This window comes from Aptenodytes patagonicus, chromosome Z, assembly GCF_965638725.1.
Source record: "Aptenodytes patagonicus chromosome Z, bAptPat1.pri.cur, whole genome shotgun sequence".
NCBI lineage: Eukaryota > Metazoa > Chordata > Aves > Sphenisciformes > Spheniscidae > Aptenodytes > Aptenodytes patagonicus.
In genome coordinates this window covers 57,112,167-57,130,876 of record NC_134982.1, presented here as the reverse complement: position 1 = coordinate 57,130,876, position 18,710 = coordinate 57,112,167, and the positions used below count along the sequence as shown (strand labels likewise).

General features: G+C 45.4%; 1 protein-coding gene across 14 annotated transcripts in view; it reads right to left on the bottom strand.

Moving 5' to 3' along the window:
- Positions 1–12,853: 12,853 nt before the first annotated feature.
- Positions 12,854–18,710, bottom strand: part of NRG1 (neuregulin 1) — a 522,383-nt gene continuing 516,526 nt past the window's right edge. For all 14 annotated transcript variants that reach the window (XM_076361763.1, XM_076361764.1, XM_076361765.1 and 11 more), the window contains one exon: positions 12,854–18,355. In XM_076361763.1, coding sequence (XP_076217878.1) covers positions 17,704–18,355 — 652 coding nt within the window. In that variant the 3' untranslated portion in view covers positions 12,854–17,703. The remainder of the gene's footprint in view (positions 18,356–18,710) is intronic.

Here is an 18,710-nt window from a genome sequence, read left to right as displayed (position 1 = left end):
CAGCATTACAGCACAGGATATGTCTCTGCATGTTCCAGTGTGTATCTGCACTTTGTTACTGAGGCCAGGCTGGATTTCCAAGGATGCAGAAAGGCACCAGGTTAGCTTCAGGAGTCATTATGCATGCACTGCCACTGCGACGTGCAGCTGGACTTCAGGAAGTCTCAGCATGTTCAATGCAACATGTGCAGCTGTGGCTTTTCCTGATGGCACAAGTCTTGCCTCTTTCCTCCACACCACACCTCCCCCGGCATCATGGCAGGTCTGTGACCCATTGCGGGGGGGCCTTTTATCCCTCTTCATGCAAATTGCCCAAGCAGCAGCGTGGCAATGAGGCTGCCTCAGGGTTACTGCTGGGTGGCCACAGATCTTGATAGGGTAGTGGGTGCCATCTGAAGCATGGCTCAGGACCAGGGCATCCTGAAACCTGCCGCTAAGCATCCCTTGCCAGCTCCCTATGGCAGGCAGCAGGTGGGCTGTCATTGCCCTGTGCTCCCCTGGCTGTCCTGAGGGGATGTTGGACCCACTGCAGCACTGCCAGCCACCCCCTCTCAGGCAGAAAACCATGTAATCATAGGTCAGACACTACCTGGTTTTGGGTCTTACAGGAGCGATATTACCCCTGTACTGAGCAGGACAGGTAGCATTGCTCACGGTCCTGTAGGGCTTGGGGTTGGCCCCTGCTTGCTGCCTGAGGGAGTCCTGCAACCCTCCCCAGGAGCGGTTCCTGTCCCCCTCTTACCCCCTTACCCTTTCATTGGTGGCTGTTTGTCCCAGACCATAATGGCCAGGTGTGTCCTGCTCTCTGTTTCACCCTTCCTGGCCTTTTGTCTGCCCCCTCCCAAACTGGCTGGGCTGCAGCAAGCAACGTGCACAGCAGCACTCAGTGCTGGGGTGGCAGGCAGAGCTGAGCCCAGCCCAGCCCAGCTTTCTGGTTGTTGACAGAGGGTGCATGGGCAGAAGGTCTGCCCCACACTGCCAGGTGGTTTCCACGCTGCCCTGTCCTGTCCAGCTCCAGGTGCCATCTCTGCTCCTATCCATCCACAGGCGACAGTGCCCAGGGAGAGTGTGACTGGTCTGAGGGTAAAGCAGCCTTTTATTCCCCTTCATCCCGACTCCACAGCTTTCTCCTCTCCACCTTTTTCTGTCTCTGCTCTCCTGTTTTTCCCCAGCTCGTCTCTCCAGGATGCCCTGCCCCTGCTTTCCCCACCTAAGTGGCTCTGGGGCAGGCTGGAGGAGCCCACAGGGAGAGGCAAGGAGCCTGCCAGCTCTTCCAGGTGCTGCCCTTCTGTCCCGCTGTTGGGGGCTGCCAGGAGGACAGCTGGTACCCTCAGCCGTACAAAGCAGCCCGAGATACTTAGCACAGAGTCTGTCATCTTGTGCCTGAGGGTGAATGCGAGGAGAGTGAAGGGGAGGGAATACCTCTCTCCACTGTGCACTGCTTAGAAAGAAACACGGTTTGTTATGATGCCAGAGCATCAAGCATGTTATTGCTTAATTTGCCTTGCGGGCCTCTTGCATGGCTTACATCATAGCATTTCAGCTCAGACCCATATGTTATCAGCTGCTAAAAGGACTAATCTGAAAAATATCTGACACTGTATGTAACTCTCCTAGCTGCTGAAATAGTTTAAACAGATACACTGTGCCTAAGAGAGCATTTTTATGGGTGCCTAAGAGAGTGTTAACTCTCTTAGGCACCCATAAAAATGCTAGTCACACACAAGCAGATAAATGCTTTTGTACCCCTGAAACCAAAGCTTGTGCCCAGTTTTGGGAGAGATCTCATCCTGAAATAAGGAATTAAAGATAGGTTTGTTGAAGAATAAGAACAGCTAAATATTTCCTTTGCAACTCTAGTTCAGATTTGTCTCTCTCGCCTACCTGATCACGTACTCTGATACTCTGGGCTGCAGAAAATGGCCAATGTTTGATTAATGCCTTGCATGCAAACACAAGTCCAGCCCTTCAGTGTGCAAGGTATTCACAGCTAATCCCAAAAGCAGGGTAAAACTGGCTGGAGCTTGTCACCCAGTCAGACTCCAGTCCTACCGAGCCTGATGTTGTGGTGGACAAGATGTCTGCATCTTTCCTCTTTCTTTGCCCTTTGGGTTTGTCAACAACACAAGAGACTTTCTGGTCTTTATTTATGGGTTTGTGTCTTCTATCTGGCCAGTACGCCTATCTTTTCACTTCTTTACTGTACACTCTCCATCCCAGAGGCCCATTTGGGTGGTGTCATGAGGCTTGCCCACAGTATTTGTCTCCCAGGCACCAGCTCAGGACATTAGTGTGATTGATCCAAAGGATGAGCTTGAATTTAGCCCTCTGAGGTTGAAAGGAACCCCTCTACTGACAGTTCTGCATAAAATACGGCAGCCTGGGAGCCAGATGACATAGCATTGTCATCTACAAACCGGTGGCCCGGTCCTGGAAGGGCAGAGAAGTGTAGCTGGCCATAATCCGTCTGCCTTGAATAGACGTGGGTCTGCTCAAGGCTGGAAGGGAATATTCCTATCCACTTGAAGTCCTCATCATGAAGTCCCTCAGAGAGAGAGCAAGTATGGGCAGATGCAAAATAGCACAGTGCATGCAGCTGGATAAAGCAGATCCATCCCTCCTTATACCAGGGACAAGAGGGATGTCTAACAAGTAATTGCATATTTGGAGAAGATAATTAAATTCAACCCTTCCAGCTAGGTCATAGAGGAGATGCCTTGGCCGAAGCTGAGTCAGTGTCCTTAAACCAATTTTTCCTGCTTGCTATAGAACAGCCTGAGAAAGCTGACGTGACTAAACGGACTAGCAGCTACTTTCACAGTCTCTCTCTGCCTCTGTTAGCATGTCCTTTTTTTATAAGACCTTGCAGCAAGCAGACCTTTGACAATGGCCTAAGCATAACTGGGTTGAATACTGAATCATTCGCGCAGCCCATGTCTCAATATGTGTACTGCCTGCATTTATGCAGTCGGGACCATGCCACTTGAAGAATACACACAAGAAGACATTTATTATAGCTGGTAACTAGGTAAAACAGTGGAGATGTCACAGATCTTTTTCCCAGATCCCTTTAATTTCAAAATTAACCATCTGACTGCTCAAAGACTGGGTACCTCTCTGCATGAGAGAGAATCAAGGGGCTATAGGGACTTAGTTGCCCCTAAAGGGCAGCTAAGACTATACCCTGGTTTCCTTTTTATTTTGTCCATAATTTCGGGAAACCCTTTCATATTGCATTCATTTAGACTTCAGTGCTCTTAATCTGAAATTGACTTTGCCTGCCCCCTGCCAGGGCTTTTTTAATGCACGAATAGCACTGAATAGGATAGATCAGCATTAAAGCAAGACCAGAAATCTGATCAAATTTTTGGCTTACTCTTCTTGCCTACAGCAACACAGTCTACATATCCAGAAAATTATTTTCTGAGGGGCTGCACTTCAATGCACAAGTTGACTCAAAAAAAAAAAATTAATTAACCTTCTTGACTTTTACCTTGCTTAGGCTATTTCCCACTTCCACAAGTGTCTTTTATTTCTCTTCCAGTGCATAGAAACCAGAATGTAACTCAGCACCATCAACTAAAAAAGAAGCCAGACTGTGCATTTCAACATTATTAAGCCCTTTATATTTTCTTTTTCCAAGTGCAGTTTCAAGTGACAAACTCTTAGAATTGCAGGTATGTCTTTAAGAGATGTTTTTAATCAAAAAGTTATAACAGTTAGGGAACAAGGGACTTTCGGCTCCATTTGGTGCAGAGTAAGATAGGGAGGCAATAGCGTGCCAATGCTGTAGGGTACCCTCCCCCAGCTTGTGACCTTACATAGGTCAGATTCTTAATGGAGATACAGTTTTTAGTAATTATAGCTACAACAACTAGTATCAGACATAAATGCTGCTGGGCACCTTCTTGTGAGAAGGGACTGGTTCAGTACCCGGGGGGACACAGGAAATGTAGGCTGTTAACTGTGAAAGCAACAGAGACAGCCAAGAGGCAAGGTGGGCCACTGAAGAACCTGTCTACCTTGGTCCATCTTCACCTTTCACAGTGCCTATCCCTGAAACACACAAGTCCTGTTCAGGTGGAGCACTCCTTTCCTTGTGACTAGCATAAGAGGTCTTCTCTAGCAGTATATACCAATTATGAATAGCTGTAGTGAGATGAAGGTCCGTGAGAGCCTAGCTGAGCCTCTGGGCTGAGGCATGGCAGCTACTACAGACAGTGGCAACTTAAAAAGTGACAAAACTGGCAATGCCAAAGTGCAACCTGGTAATTAGTGGTGATCCTTACAAGAAGTCCACAGCACACCTCAGAGAAACCCAGCTTACCAACCCCCACGGTCCTGTGGGGCAGGGAGAAAACATTACCTGATCTGCTGCTAACCTGCTGCTAACCCCTCTGCAGAAACAAAATTCTCCATCCTCTGCAAGTGAAAAGCTGCGTCAACTGGATGAAGCGTGGCAAGACCGGAACAATGTTGTTATGGGAAGGTGCCCTGGCTGCAGCCACCCAGGAGTTAAGCTGTGATCTCAGAGAAGAAGAATTAGATGGGCAAAAGACCAAAAGGCAAAACTTTGCCCCCATTTGGGTGTAAGAAACAGAGTTTTGTTTTCTAGCAGTGTGTGTTTTTGTTCTCTGAGGCCAGGGTAGAATTAGACACACGGTAACCAGGACAAACATCAGACTGAGGACTAGGCTCAGCACTTATGTGCTGTTTTGGAAAACGGGTGTGTTTCTACTCAGAAGTGTGGAAAAGTCAGAGGACGCAAGAATGCTTTAATGAGCATAATTCAGACATCACACAGGCCTGCTAATTGGCACAGTGCCTGGGATTTGTTACTGGACGACCGTCTAAACATGCCCCAGCCAATCAGTTAAGTCACTCTTCCTCCATCCTTAAGAGTAAATGAGGAAAGGCTTCAGTTTCTGGAAGTGTACTGCTGGTAATTGCAGAAATCCATTACCATTTTATTTCTGCCAGGGAGGGTCTCAGCTTGCCAGGAGGCAAGCAGACCTCTCCCCACCGTGCGGCAGACTCCCTTGCTGACTGAACAGCACTATTCGTTTCACGTTTGTTTTCCTCCAGTCCTGCTTGCACAGGGGTAACTTCTAGTGGGCTGTTTCTAGCCACTGTGCAGTTTTTTGCAATGGAGAAGCAAGTACTGTCTGCTTCTTCAACAACAGCCTGTGACCTTGTGGAGCTGGATAATTCAGCAGTCCCATTGGTTTTCTTCCTCCTCTTAGTACTTGCTCTTGATGAGCAGGCAGGTGTTCCTGTTAACTTAGGAGACACAAGAAGGATGACTGCTGTGCTCAGCCTCTCTAGAATAAGCTTTCTAGCACTTTTCTAATCAAAGCGCTTATCCTGTCCCTGGCCATTGCACTCTGGCTGCAGCATGTGGGTGTTAGGGGAATGGGGACCACACATGGGCTCAAAGCAGAGCTGCAGCTCCCAGCTATTCAGCCCAAAGGCCTGTGGTGCTGTCCCTAACAGGGGTGGGGCATTCCTAAGTGTTAGAGCTATGCTGGATTTTTACTCCCTGTCATTAGCAAGAAATCTATGCCACTCCTTTCCAGTTACAACCTCTGAACTGTTCCTGCCTTCCTTCCCCAAAGGTCCTAAATACTCACTGCTGGTCAACTTCTTGCCTTATCACACATGGAGATGTCCAAGCAGACTTACTAGGCAGTCCTTAGGAAATGGGAGCTGCAAAGAGATGCTTTTTGCTTCCTGTCTTTGAAGCGGATCATGGCCTATTTCACATGCACCCTAAAAGTAATCTTCTGAGCACCAGCCATCATGGAACAAGACCAAACCATATTACTGAGCACTCCAAACAGCTTTGTTGTGTTTCAGCTACCAGCAGGGGCCTTGAGAGACATTTTCCTCTCCTTTTCTATTAACGGCACCAGCCTCAGATGCATTTTTGTTCCGGGGTCCTTCCAAGAACTGGGACATTGCATGGGATTGGTATTTCATACTCCAAACATATGCCATTTGCAGCTGAAACTTCCTGCAAATTAGCTGAGAGAACCCAAAAGTATGTTAGTGGTAACGAACTTCAGCTATAACAAGGTTACGTACTATACAGCACTGTGACATTATCACTGTCACATTAATAGCATTAGCAATCCTATTTTTAATCCCAGTCATTGCATTAGTGATTGCTATTAGCAAAGCAGTTATTCATGCCGTTGTCAAACCTTTGCAGCTTTGTGAATGAAGTTAGGAACATTTGTTATCTTTTGAGAAGCTGCAGAGTGCTCATCTGCACAACCAAACTATGGTGATACTGAGGCTAATCAGCACATGCAAATGAGGGCTACAATCGTTGTAGAAGGTTTTCTCCTCCAAGTCATTACTCTTCAAAGTCCAAGAAAAGCAGCAAAGTTTCTCCTGGGAAGGGTAGGGGTGAAGACTCTTGCATTTAACCCGGTTATCTTCATTTCTGTGTTAAAAGTGAGCAACTTCCGTGGGGAGGCACGAAAGCATTAATGATTCATAAGCAGGATTCTCTTTGCCCAACTACTTTAGAGCTTTTGCACTTCCCCAAGCCCCTCCTACAGAATCGGACCTCGGGCATTTCTCCTGTTTAATGCAATAGTTGAAAAGGCTGTTCCAGAGGGACAGGATTCAGCATACACGACTGTCCTGGTTTCAGTTAAACCGCGACAGCAACATGGGTCATTTTGTACTTGGACTGCACGAGTCAGATATCTTGGGGGGAGGGATGGTGGGTAATTTACTAGTCTGAGTACAAAAGCGGGAGTTAGGACCACCATGTTTAGCCATAGACATAGCTCAGCAATTCCTGGAAATGTCAACTATTGAATGCCTTCCCACTGTTCACATAGGCATAGCCGAGCTGGTAGATCAATGTTAACTACCACAGCAGAGAGCTTGATCTGCACTTCAGAATCTTTACAGAAGCCTAGCTAAGTAGCCATGTGGCCCAGTGCATGCTAGGCTCTCTGCTGTCACTGCTACTTTGCTATCAGCAGCAAAGGGGATATCCTCTCCCCTTAGAGAGATTCCAGCTTGCAGTCTTGGGGACTCTCACAGAGAGATCAGACCTTTTAGAGTTAATAAGTGAGTCCTCCGGGAGAGTTTACATTTGGATGAGTGCAGCTATGTGCTTTAGGCAAAATAAACATCTCGCAGGGGCAGTGGATAACATCCAGCAAGTTCTTGCCACATAGGTACAATGTTTATCTACAGGTGGATGGGACAGCTGGTTAGAAACTACAGTCACTGGACGCTCATGTCACTGCTTGGATGTACAAGGATAGTCGTGACCTTGACTCAACCCCAGCCACCAAGCAATAGCACCGCTTAAACCAGCCGCCCTCCTCTCCTGAAGAGCCTGTGGTGCATTTGCCACCAACAACAAGCTGAGGCTCCGTGTTGGTAGTGGGTGAGAGCATCTACTGTCAAAGTGCTGTCTGTGTCCCCAGGCTTTGGAGGACTCTAACCCAACCTGCAGGCTGAAAGTTTCTGTTGCACTTGATCATCTCAGCTCCCACCCACCAGCCGTCCAAGAAATCAGGGAAAACATTTGCTCTTTGGTGCAAGAGATTGTTCAGCTTCTAAGTCACCGGATGCCTCTGTTCTGAAGTAGTTCTCACTACCATAGCTGTCATAGCAGAGTATTGACACAGTGTCTGCTTTCAGGCCAACATACAGAAAGTCAAGCTGTGCATTTGTTTCCTCCTCCTCTGGGCTGGAAGGAGCACTGCTGAGATCCTGGGACTTCTCACTGGCTTCAGGGAGAAAGCCCTGGATAGGTGTCTTCAAGCCAAAAGGCTTCCCTGCCAGTGTGGGAGCACTTAACACCCCTGAAAGCAAGTTGCAGCCAAGAATGGCTGACCTTTGAAACATCCACACATGCCTAGGGCATGATGCACTGCAATGCACTCAGATGGCCACCTTATTAGAGCAATGCTCTGAATACTTTTGGAGCTCCCAGGTCAGCCAGGTCTCTGGGTGCCACTCCTTAACTGCAAGGGGTTTTGAGCCTCTGCTCTGAAATTTAGCATCACCGTATTCCTCAGGCAGTATGGCACATTTCCCATCACCTCAGTTTGCAATGAATAATACTTTGCTCAGTGAGTGTAACAAAGCTAAATATGGGCTCAATGGCAAAGCTGTTTATCTTTTACTCCTGAGACAGAACCTCATAGCATCCCCTTTGTTCTGCTCCCCCCTGAAAGCTCTTTCAATTTCCTTAAATCTGAAAGATGTGGTGCATGCATGTGGGAAGGTGGTAGGAAACGCACTCAGCCTTTTTAGATCTCCAACCAAAAATATTTCCAAAGAACATCCTGGAACTACGTGCTGACATTGATGATGTGATCCTGGTGAAATACCAAAGAAGGAGAAACAAGCATGCTGTTCTCCTGCAGCTGAGTGCTGACATTGATGATGTGATCCTGGTGAAATACCAAAGAAGGAGCAGCAAGCATGCTGTTCTCCTGCAGCTGAGAACCTATTGCAGTCACCTAGGGACCAAGCTGAGAGCTGTTCTGCCAGTAGAGCCAGTAGAGTGCTTGTTGGTCAAATGAAGTTGTAAGGCAGCAAGTGAAGTTTACTAAAAATACCATGATTGCCACATCTGAAGTCCTAGAATGGCAATTTTAACTAATTATGAGAGGCACAGAAATATTCAGATAGGCTCTGGACTATATTGGGCAGCCAAATAAAGGGAAGAGCTGAGGATAGAATTACCGTGAAGACAATCCTGTTACCTGGACTGCAGGTTACCTGGACTTCCAATCTGCTACCTGGACTTCAGTAATCATAATTTCCTCTTTGGATTTGGTAAAGCTGTTTGTAACAGGCCATGTAATTCCTATTTGAAGGAAGTTGGCACTTGGAAATGAAAGTAATAGGGACTAAAATGTAAGAGTTCCTTTCTGTTGTTTCATTGATATAACCCAGAATGTGTCATTTAGTACCACGACAACTGAGCTGCTTATTATAAAACAGACAAAAGATAGCTGTGGTCTGCCAGTTCTTATTTGGAGTTTTATTACTTTGAGCTTTATTTCATAATCATTAGCCATCAGATAAATATTGCACGTTTTAGTTGAATATGGTAAAATGGTGTGTGCAGATGCTAAGATGTCAGAATTACAGGGCTTTTTTTTAATGATTAAAATGGTTCATGTATCACTAGGATGGTATTATTTTGTTTTCTAGAGCTTTTACTAGGGGATGATTTTAAAACTGGATAATGAATTGCAGGTTCCTGAATTTTTACTGTGGCATTCATGTAAGTTGCCTTTATTTCCTGTAGTTCTGGATTACTGCTTTTACAGCCCTAGTAGTTCCTCTTGCTTTTTCCAGGAATGATGCTGTAGGTGCAGGTATCTGAGTCTCCTCATACACATTCAGCAGATTACTGTCTGTTTCTGTGGAAGATCTGACTCACCTCACCCTCAGCTTTGGGGCCTTTAGGGTGCAAAGGTGGAGCACAAGATGGGAACCTTGTGAGAGCCAAGTTCGAGAATTGCTCTTTGGAGATTCTCTCTCTTTGCCATATACAGAGGGCCCAGGACCCATCACTTGGGCATCTTCAGTGACTCTTTTTCTGTTTGGGATGAATCCTTTGTGTCTAGAGTTATTTCAATGAAATGAGAGACACACTGCCACCCTTGACCCTAGTCTGAGTCCCCTCAATCCTCCACCTTGCCAGTCCCTTCTCAGTTGTGGCCCTGTGAAGGCTCCTGTGCAAGCTGTGATCCAGCCTGTCCAATTGGGGAAGCAAGAGGCATTCCCTTTCCATCTCTTCACAGCCGTACAGGTCAAATACCACCCTCATTTTTTCCCCTCTGCTGTGCAAAAGGTGTTTCCTCTTGGATGCAGGCAATTTTGCAGCTGCTGAATGGCCTTGTTGAGGCATTTTTCCTTTCCTGTCACTGAGCATTCACTGAATGACAGGAAATCATTACAGCAAATTGGGAGACTGTATGTGTGTGTACACATAGTGAACACATCACCCAGTTGCCTGCAGTAATGCGCAGGGTAAGTTAAGATACCTCCCACACAGTATTTGGCTTCTGAAGCTTGGTTCCAAATTGGCCATTACCAGAGTAATGATTTAATCGGTTGTTAACAATCACTGTACTCCCTACCAACTGATGAGCATGTAACCTTGCAATGACTCCCTCACCACCTCCTTTGTTGCTGTCATCTGAAGAGCTGGCCTTACTTTGGGTGGTTTCTATGCACTGCTGCAAGGGTTCCTCTCTCCTGAGTTCCCAGGGAATTGCATCCAGTGCAGGGAAATCTCTTGCTGTCCCCAAGGGGAAGAAAGAAAATGGAAACCTCAGCAGCTGTCATTCATGTTAAAAGTCCAGCTTCCAACTAAAGTTGGTGCTAGGTTACCTCCTGGACCTAAAGGCTTAGAGAGTGAGGTCTAGCTTTCAAGGGGAATTCATTCTGTTTGTACTGATGGCTTTGTCTCAGGCTTAATTGGTGCAATGCTTAGGAAGTGCAGAGCTCTGAATACCCCCTGGTGGAGAGACCCATACTGTCCTCAACTCCATTGACATGGCAGCCTTCCTAGATGTGCATGGACCTGATCATGTTCCACCTCTTCCTTGCTGGGAGATGTGGACCTTTCCTTAAGTCCTTGTCTTGATGGGTGAAAATGGGGACATCAGGAACATACCAGTGATTTGTGACATTTGTCCTGCCGCACTTAGTTTGGAGACATGGGCAATAATTTTGCAATCAGTAGAACTTTTCTAATAAGGGCTTCTTTATAATGACTCCAGCAAAAGGTCATAGCATCAGGGAGAAGGAACACTCTGGGATCAGAAATCCCCAAGGCTCTGTGTCTTTTTTCTGAACAGTAAAATGAGATTTAGCCCCGAAGGGTTTCCAGTGCCATTGTTAAGGGTCTGTTGTCACTAAAGAAGAGTTCTCAGGCTCATAACCTGAGCACAGTCCACGTTGCTTTGCTTGGGCTACACAGGTTAATCATCAGCGACTAGCTGCAACGTCAGCAGTCGGCATTTGATATAGTTTTCTTCACATCAGCTGTAGCTGAGACAGAGAGAACTAACTTGGGGAATGCATCATCCAAATCACGAGCTCATAACTGGGTGCAGTTGGCATGCTAAGAGCATACCCAGCTGTGGGCTGCAGAAATGAGAAGAGTTTGCTTGCTTTTCCTGTAGTGTTCCCTGAGGCCATCTGCTTCCAGACGTTGTGGAGAAGCGCAGAGGCAGGAGCTTGGCAGAGAGAGACAATAGGATAAAGACAGCATGGAGTGACAAACAATGTTTTTGCAAGGACAGCCATTTGGGACACGCAAGGATGTGTTCCCTAAAGCACTCTGGTCTATGTCAAAAGTGATGTGAGGTCCTTAGTCCTGTTGACTCTGAGTGGTTCTTATGGTACTTAATTACTTCAGAAATCCTCTACCTTCCTCTCCCACCCAAGAAAGGCCAGTAGGAATGCCTGAGGAGGAGACTGGCTTCTCAGAGCAACCCATTCCCGTTTCAACAGCCTGCAATGGAAGATAAGAGGAGCATCTTCCTTTCCTCAGTAGTAGTACTGTGCAATGGGATGCTGGCTTGGGCTTGCTCTGAGGTGACAAGGCCCTACCCAACTAAGACGTTCAGGTGAGGCCAATAGCCTGAGCACCCAGACTCCTGGCTACAGGATCCCTCTACATGCAATGGCAACAGGGAAGTTGTCAGAAGGGAACTGAACCTGTCCTGAGGTCTGACTGACCCAGCAGGCCTTCACTGTTTGTGTTGAGAATGGGGGCGGGGAGGTGACAGAAAACCCATGCCTGTCCCTCCCTCCCTTCCTTCTTCCTTCCCTCTCTCCATCCCTCCATTCCTCCGTCCCTCCTCAGTTTGGCATCTCATTCAGTACCTACAGGTAGGTGGAAGGAATCTGACCTACGTTTCTACCAGGCCTGGGAACAAATGGATGTGAAACACATCCAAGATGTCTTTGCTGCATTCCTCCCTCCTTTGCTCACTCCCAGCTTTCCTCCTCTTATTTAATGCTTGTCAGTAGTAAATGACTTTACATACTAGTATCATGTAAGGACAGCCAGATCAGATATCTGCCCTGACCTCTCTCCAAGAGTGGCAGATAGGTGAAGAAGGGTAAAAGCAGGGCAAGTATACACGGTATTTCCACCTTACACAACCTCCACATCTTTTCAGTTCAGATATTACCCACATCTAATGTAGTTTCCATGGATTTAATAATTCTTATTGGACTACTGTCTAAGATCTGGACCCTCCTTGAACCCATGGAAACATTTACGATCCACAATCTCTTGCAGCAAGGAGTTCTCCAAGCTCCCTACACCTCACATGAAGAGCCACGTCTTTCTGAATATGATGCCCAGTACTTTTGATTGATAACTCAGTTTCTTGTATTGCAAGAGGTACTGAACAGCCAGTCCTTTCTTACCCTCTACAAGATAATTATGTTTCCATAGACCTTTGTGATATCTCCCCTCAGCTGTCCTTTCTTCCAGACTAATGAGACCCAGTCTATCTGGACCTCACCGGCTCCAGATATTTGTTCACCCATGTTGCCCTCCAAACCCTTCCCCATTATACTATTTCTATTCTGAGACAAGAAGACCAGGATCACTCATTGTATTTAAGATCTGCACAAATTATGAATTTATACAGTGGCATGGTGATGTCATCTAATAATTCCTAGTATCCGATTTGCTTTATTGACTGTTACTGAGCAGTGAGGTGACATTTTTGTAAGAGCAGGCGCTCAGAGCCCCAAGACGTTGTTGTTTCTGCCACCCCCCCACCAAACCCCCACCCACCTTGAGTACTAATGGTCAGGGTAAAGCTAATAATTCTAATTTAAGAAACTAAAAATGTTGTACCTAGGAACAAGAGTGTCTGCCAGAGACCTCCATAGGGACGAATCAGAAAACTCAGGGAACAGTGGCCCACAAAGACAGAACAAGACCTTTACAACAATGTTTGGATCCAGAAAGATGGTGGCTAGTGACCTGACACAGTCTGCTGAGCAGCTGGGCCAGTACAACACATAAACAATTTAATCCAGCACCTCTTTTACTGAAAATGAATAACAAAACCTTAATAAATCAACAATTACTTATTGCTGTATTTGGGATAATAAATTCTTTAGTTTATCAGTAGCTTGTGGCTTCCATAGCATGTTCTTTGAACAGTTTGCCTTTCAGTTACATCCCCTTTCTCTCCTGAACAATAAATTAGCATTCATTTTTCTTTTAAAGGAAAAGAGGGGAAAAAGAGGATATATTACAATTTTTTCAAAGCAAAAAGAAAAATGCAACATATTTTTGACATATATCTTAAAATAATATGAGGATAACTTTCTCCGTGTGTTAGATGCCTATGCATAAATAATAAAGGATGTTATGTTATTTACAGTGTTACACAATAAACTAAGAGAGTCTCATTTAACACATAATCCATAAAGACAATAAATGATGAAAACATCCAAGTATGTACAAGATGTATTTACAATAGAATAGAGAATTACAAATGATGATAATTGGCCATGTTCTTTGTCTGCCCTTCTCTGCAGCATTTCATAGGTGCTTTTTTTGTTTCTTACTAGAAGTAAGTCCCAGCTGATCGTAAGTAGCCACACTGCAGGGCCAAGAAGTGTTCAACAGGCTGAGAAGTGTGTCCTTTGAGGGGACACAAGTCTGCTATCCTGGATGCTCAGGAAACTGCTTGCAATGTGTGTGAGAGAAGCAGGGAGATGCAGTGTTGTTGTTTTGGAGGACTGGAAAGAGAAGGAGCTTTCCTGTTTCCCTGATAAAGGCAGTGATTGATCTCTTAAACCTGGGGGTGTTGGGGTGGCTCAAGTGAGGAAGGGAATTGCTGGGCCAAGAGGAGGGAGTAGGTTTTTCTCTGTTATATGAGAACTTCTGTGGAGCTGTAATGATTTACACCAGCTGAACAGGCAGGCTGTACCAGGTTGTGCACAACGTATTCCAGCTATACACCCCTGAAGGAAGCCTTTTATCCTGGAATAATTCCTGCATATAAACACATACATAGGGAAATCTTACAGCTCAAGTTAAATGACATGGAAAGAAACTAGGACAATCTGAACAACTCTGCCACCGCTGGAATATTTCCCCCCTCTTCAAAGTATGTTTCTCCTTGCCATGACTTTCAGCCAAAAGTTGGCAAGGGTTACACAGTGATGGCCCAAGTGTGTTGGGACTGCCTAGCTCAGAGGTCTGGGTAATGAAGTGAATATCCCCAACAGGGGAGCTGGCCTTCCCTGTAGGCACTTGCTGGCTCTGCTCCATGCTGCTGCAGTCTCCAGCCCTTGGCCAGCAGGAGCTGGCTGCAGCCTGCCAGCAGAACCCATGGCCATGTAGACTTGCTAACTTTGGGGTGTGGACTTGACTGACGCGGAGCACCCTCACAGTGTGCTAAAAGCAAGTCCAGAGGTAAGGGGCTGCGTCCTGCTCCCACTTCTGTGAGTGCCAAGCCAGGGCAACTCCCATAACTCACTGTTGCATGAATTGTGCTGTAAGGCTGGGTTCTCCCCAAAGACCTAAGGGCTTAGGCAGCCATATCCCCAATTGTATTTTCTTGTTCTTAGGTCCATGTGAAGTCCCCAGCCTAATTTCATGCTTATCCTATATGTACTGAGGGGAGGAGGAGCAGGGACTGCACACCACTTTGACTTTGAGGCACTGCAACAGAAGAGGTGTGACATTTTCCCCTAGACCCACACTGAATAAATCTCACACGTACAGCTCCCAAGCATGCAATTGCTCCTTCGTTTTATACTGGCCCTCTATAATAGCAGTGTTAGTAGTCAAATAATTTACTCCACTTCAAGGCAAGTTCCCTTTCCATCCTGGTTAATCTGTCTAGGCTATTACAGACACTTCAATGAGAGCTGGCCTTGTGAGTGATCTATACTGGAGGAGATTACAGAAGACCTGTGTTATAATCTCTATTCTGCCACTAAGATGGGTGATTTGGGGCAAATTTCTTGTTCCTCTGCCATCCTTTTTCTGTCTTGTCTGTCCTGTAAGATCTTTGCAATATCAGAGACCTTGCTGAAAAGGACAGATTTTCAAGTGCCTCTGGAAACTCAACAGTGCAAATCCTTTGGAAACTGGTGGTCTGCATCAGGAAAGCCCACCTGGCCCTCTGTACTACTGAGTTGCAGAGTTACTGGGGAGGTGGATGTTCTGCTGCATGGGATTGCAGATAAATAGGCATGACTAAAGGGATGAAAATGAGTGTATGGTATCTAGAATCTGTAGAGAGCTTTTGTTTTGGTCTGCAAAGGCAAAGTGTGTTCAAGTACATGCCAGCCAGGGAAAAAATGGCAAAGGGGACTGAAGTCCAGACAGTATGTATTTGACAAACTTTGCCATCTCCCATAGACTTCTCAAATAAGCAGTGCTATTTCAGCCACCACATAGCCCAAAGCTGTGCTAGTTTCCTAGACTTTTGCTTCTACCACCAACATCCTAGCGTACAACTTTGTCATCATCTTCTTCCTATACTAAGTTTTTTTTTCTTCTTTTTCTGCTGAATCTAGTGGTCAGGTAGATTCACCATGTTCTTACTAATGTAATGTGGTTGATTTATACAGTGAGCAACTCACTGATTTTCATCACCCTGATAAACAGCTTCATTTACTAGACTTTGCTTTCAGGTCTCAAATCAATACGACACCTTGTTCAGCAAAACTCTTAAACGCATGCTTAACTTTATGCATGCACTGGATGCATCAATGGGAGTCTAGCACATGCTGAAGATAACTTTTGCTGGGATTAGCATAAGCATATGCTTGAACAATTTACTGAGTCGGGACTTTAGTTCCTCAGGTTTACATCTCACAAAATTTCCTTGACTTATTTCTCTTCATTTAACTGGGACCAGGATGTGGCCCAAAGGATGAGTGTAGTTTGGCTGAAATTCTTTTTCTCTTGACGTGGCTTTTATTTAGAGTCCAGTAATACCTGTAGAACATATGTTCTCATTTTCAGAATCCCCGGAGTCTAGGAAAAACATTTGTTTTCCACATCAATCCTGAGTCTATGCTGTGCCAACTGAACACACAACAAAAATCAAAAGAAGAGAAGAGGCAGAGTGACACTGACTAAACTGATAGGAATTCAGTGCGAAAGAGGCCATTTGCTTCTGTCTGAACGGATGCAACCGCTCCAGCACTGACAGCATCCTTGTTCACTGCTAGTCAAAGGCTTCAAGGCCATCACTGGCTATATAAACACTGATATCAAATAGCCACGCACACTATGGCTGTAACATACATGGTGTGCTTGCCTTCATAAATGGGCTTTGCATTAACCTTGCCTCTCTCACCCCAAATAATGGAGTCAATAAAGGCGAGTAGAAATGAACTCCATACTTCCGCTATGTCCTTCCCACTTGCCTATACTTTTTAACCATTCAGCAAATCAGTTCTTCCCTGAAAGTCATTTCTGTGTCCAAGAGTAACCCTTACCAACAGCAACTCTAACAAGGTATTGCTAGAGGCTTGTCAGGGTTCTTTCTGAGGAGGAGAAGAAAGGGGAGAAAATCGAGGGGAAACAAAAGGATAAATCATCTATTAGAAATCAACATTAAAAAATAGAGGTGAGAACTGATTGCACTTTTATTAGTGGCATTTGTTTTCCAGCTAGATCTCTTCCTTGCTTGGTTACAGATATCTGCTATTATATTTGCCCCATTAACTTAAACTAATATAAATCTTTTTTTTTCTTTTTTTCTTTTTTTTTTCTTTTTTTTCCTTTTTTAATAGAGTATTGGGTTCAAAGCCTCAGCTAACCTAAACCCATTTTCTAAGGGATAACTAGAACAATTAATATCTGGAAAATAATGAAATGGCAGCTCCTAGTGATTACAAGCTGACCTCTGATTAATAATATATTTGGTTTAAAATCACAGTATTACTTTCTTTCTATAAGTAACATTATTTAATGCAGGTTGGCTTTTTTTTTTTGTTTGTTTTTTTTGTTTGTTTGTTTGTTTTTGTTATCCTGCTGTAATTAATAGTAGCATGCTGTTGGATCTACTATTATCCCAGTGCTCAATGAAGCAAACCTTTTGGCTGGCAGAGAGCAGACAAAACTCATTTCATATACGGAAAGCAAATAAAACTTCTTATAGAAGAAAATATTTTTTTGTTGTTTTTTCAGCTTTTTTGTTTTTTCTCTTTTTTTTCTCTGTGTGTGTGTGTGTGTGTGTGTGTGTTTTTCTGGTGGGGTGGGTAGGGTGGGAGTGCCATTACAAGGCTTTTTGATCTGGGGATTCTACAACAAGCGACCAGAGGGACTTCTGCAATTCTTGCAAATCATACATCCAGTCATTATAATGCAGTGCACAAAAAAGCGAGGACAACTGAGGGCTAGAAGGTTTTGCAAAATACTATGGGACAGCAATCATTGTAACTGTACAAAACTTGCTCTCAACGTAACATAACATAAAGGCACCATTGATATCTTTCCCCATTTTTGAAATACTGTAAAAAATTGCTACATATGGCACATAACACATTTGTACATACGTATATTTAATTTATAAAAGTTTTTTTTCCTCTCCTGTTTTCTATCAGCGGAATTGCTAAAATAAAATAAATTGTTTAATTTAAAGGTGGAATACTTCATTATATAAAATAAAGTTTTACATGTGAATCTATGTGTTTTATGTTTTATACAGCAATAGGGTCTTGGTTAGCTATCACACTGGACAACCTTGCTTGCAACTCTTCCGGTGTGGAGAAGCGATTTGCTGGGTTAGTCCTGCTCTCAGCCAGCCGGTAGGCAGCGGCTGGCTCCAGACTGGTCACCACGGGGTTCGGTATGCTCAGGAAGGGTGTATCCTCGCCTATTCTTTCATCTTCGGTTTCGGTCTCAGAGCTGCTGCTCTCAGAGCTCGTGTCGGAGTCCACTTCCACCCTGCTGGAAATGTGGCCGTTGGGCTTTGTTCTTTTGACCCTCCGGCTGTTGGTGAGTTTCTTTGGAGGCTCCTGTGCTGGTTCGTACTCCTGTGTGGTCTCGTACTCCTCATCCTCCACTATCCGCAGAGGACTTGGCGGCAGGCTGTTGCTCTCGTGGGCAGGGTTGTGATGGAAGGAGTTGAACTGCTGAAGGTGGTGTTCGTACTTCTCACGTAGCCGTGGCGGGGTCACCAGGAGCAGTGGTCGCTCCTCTTCTATGAAGGGACTCACCGCCACCGAAGGGACGGAGATGGTCAAACTGGAAGCCGGTGGCGACATTTTGGAGGGGGGGGACTTGGGAGAAGTCGGAGTGTGGAAATCGACGGGTGACATGCGAGCTGGTGTGGTCATAGCAGAGACATACCTGAAGAAAAGAGATCGGGAAAGGTTGCGAGCACAGGAGCGGTGGTGACATGTGAACACAGCTGCTCATGTGGGCTGGGAGAGAAAAGGCAGGGATTCCTTAAGATCCCCAGCATCCTCAGACAGGGCTACCAGGGAAACTTTCCTGTTGTTATTAATCCTATAAAACCACCGACTCCTGGAACTCTGGGCAAAAACGTTTGAGAGCAGGAGGAGCATGGCAAAGCCCCCAGGTTTATTCGCCTCAGAAGAGCCATGGAGATGCTGTAAATTACTTGCCAGAATAACTTTCTGGAATAAATCCAGGAATGGGATTCAGAGACTGGGGGGCTGCCAGAAACAAAATACATTTGCAA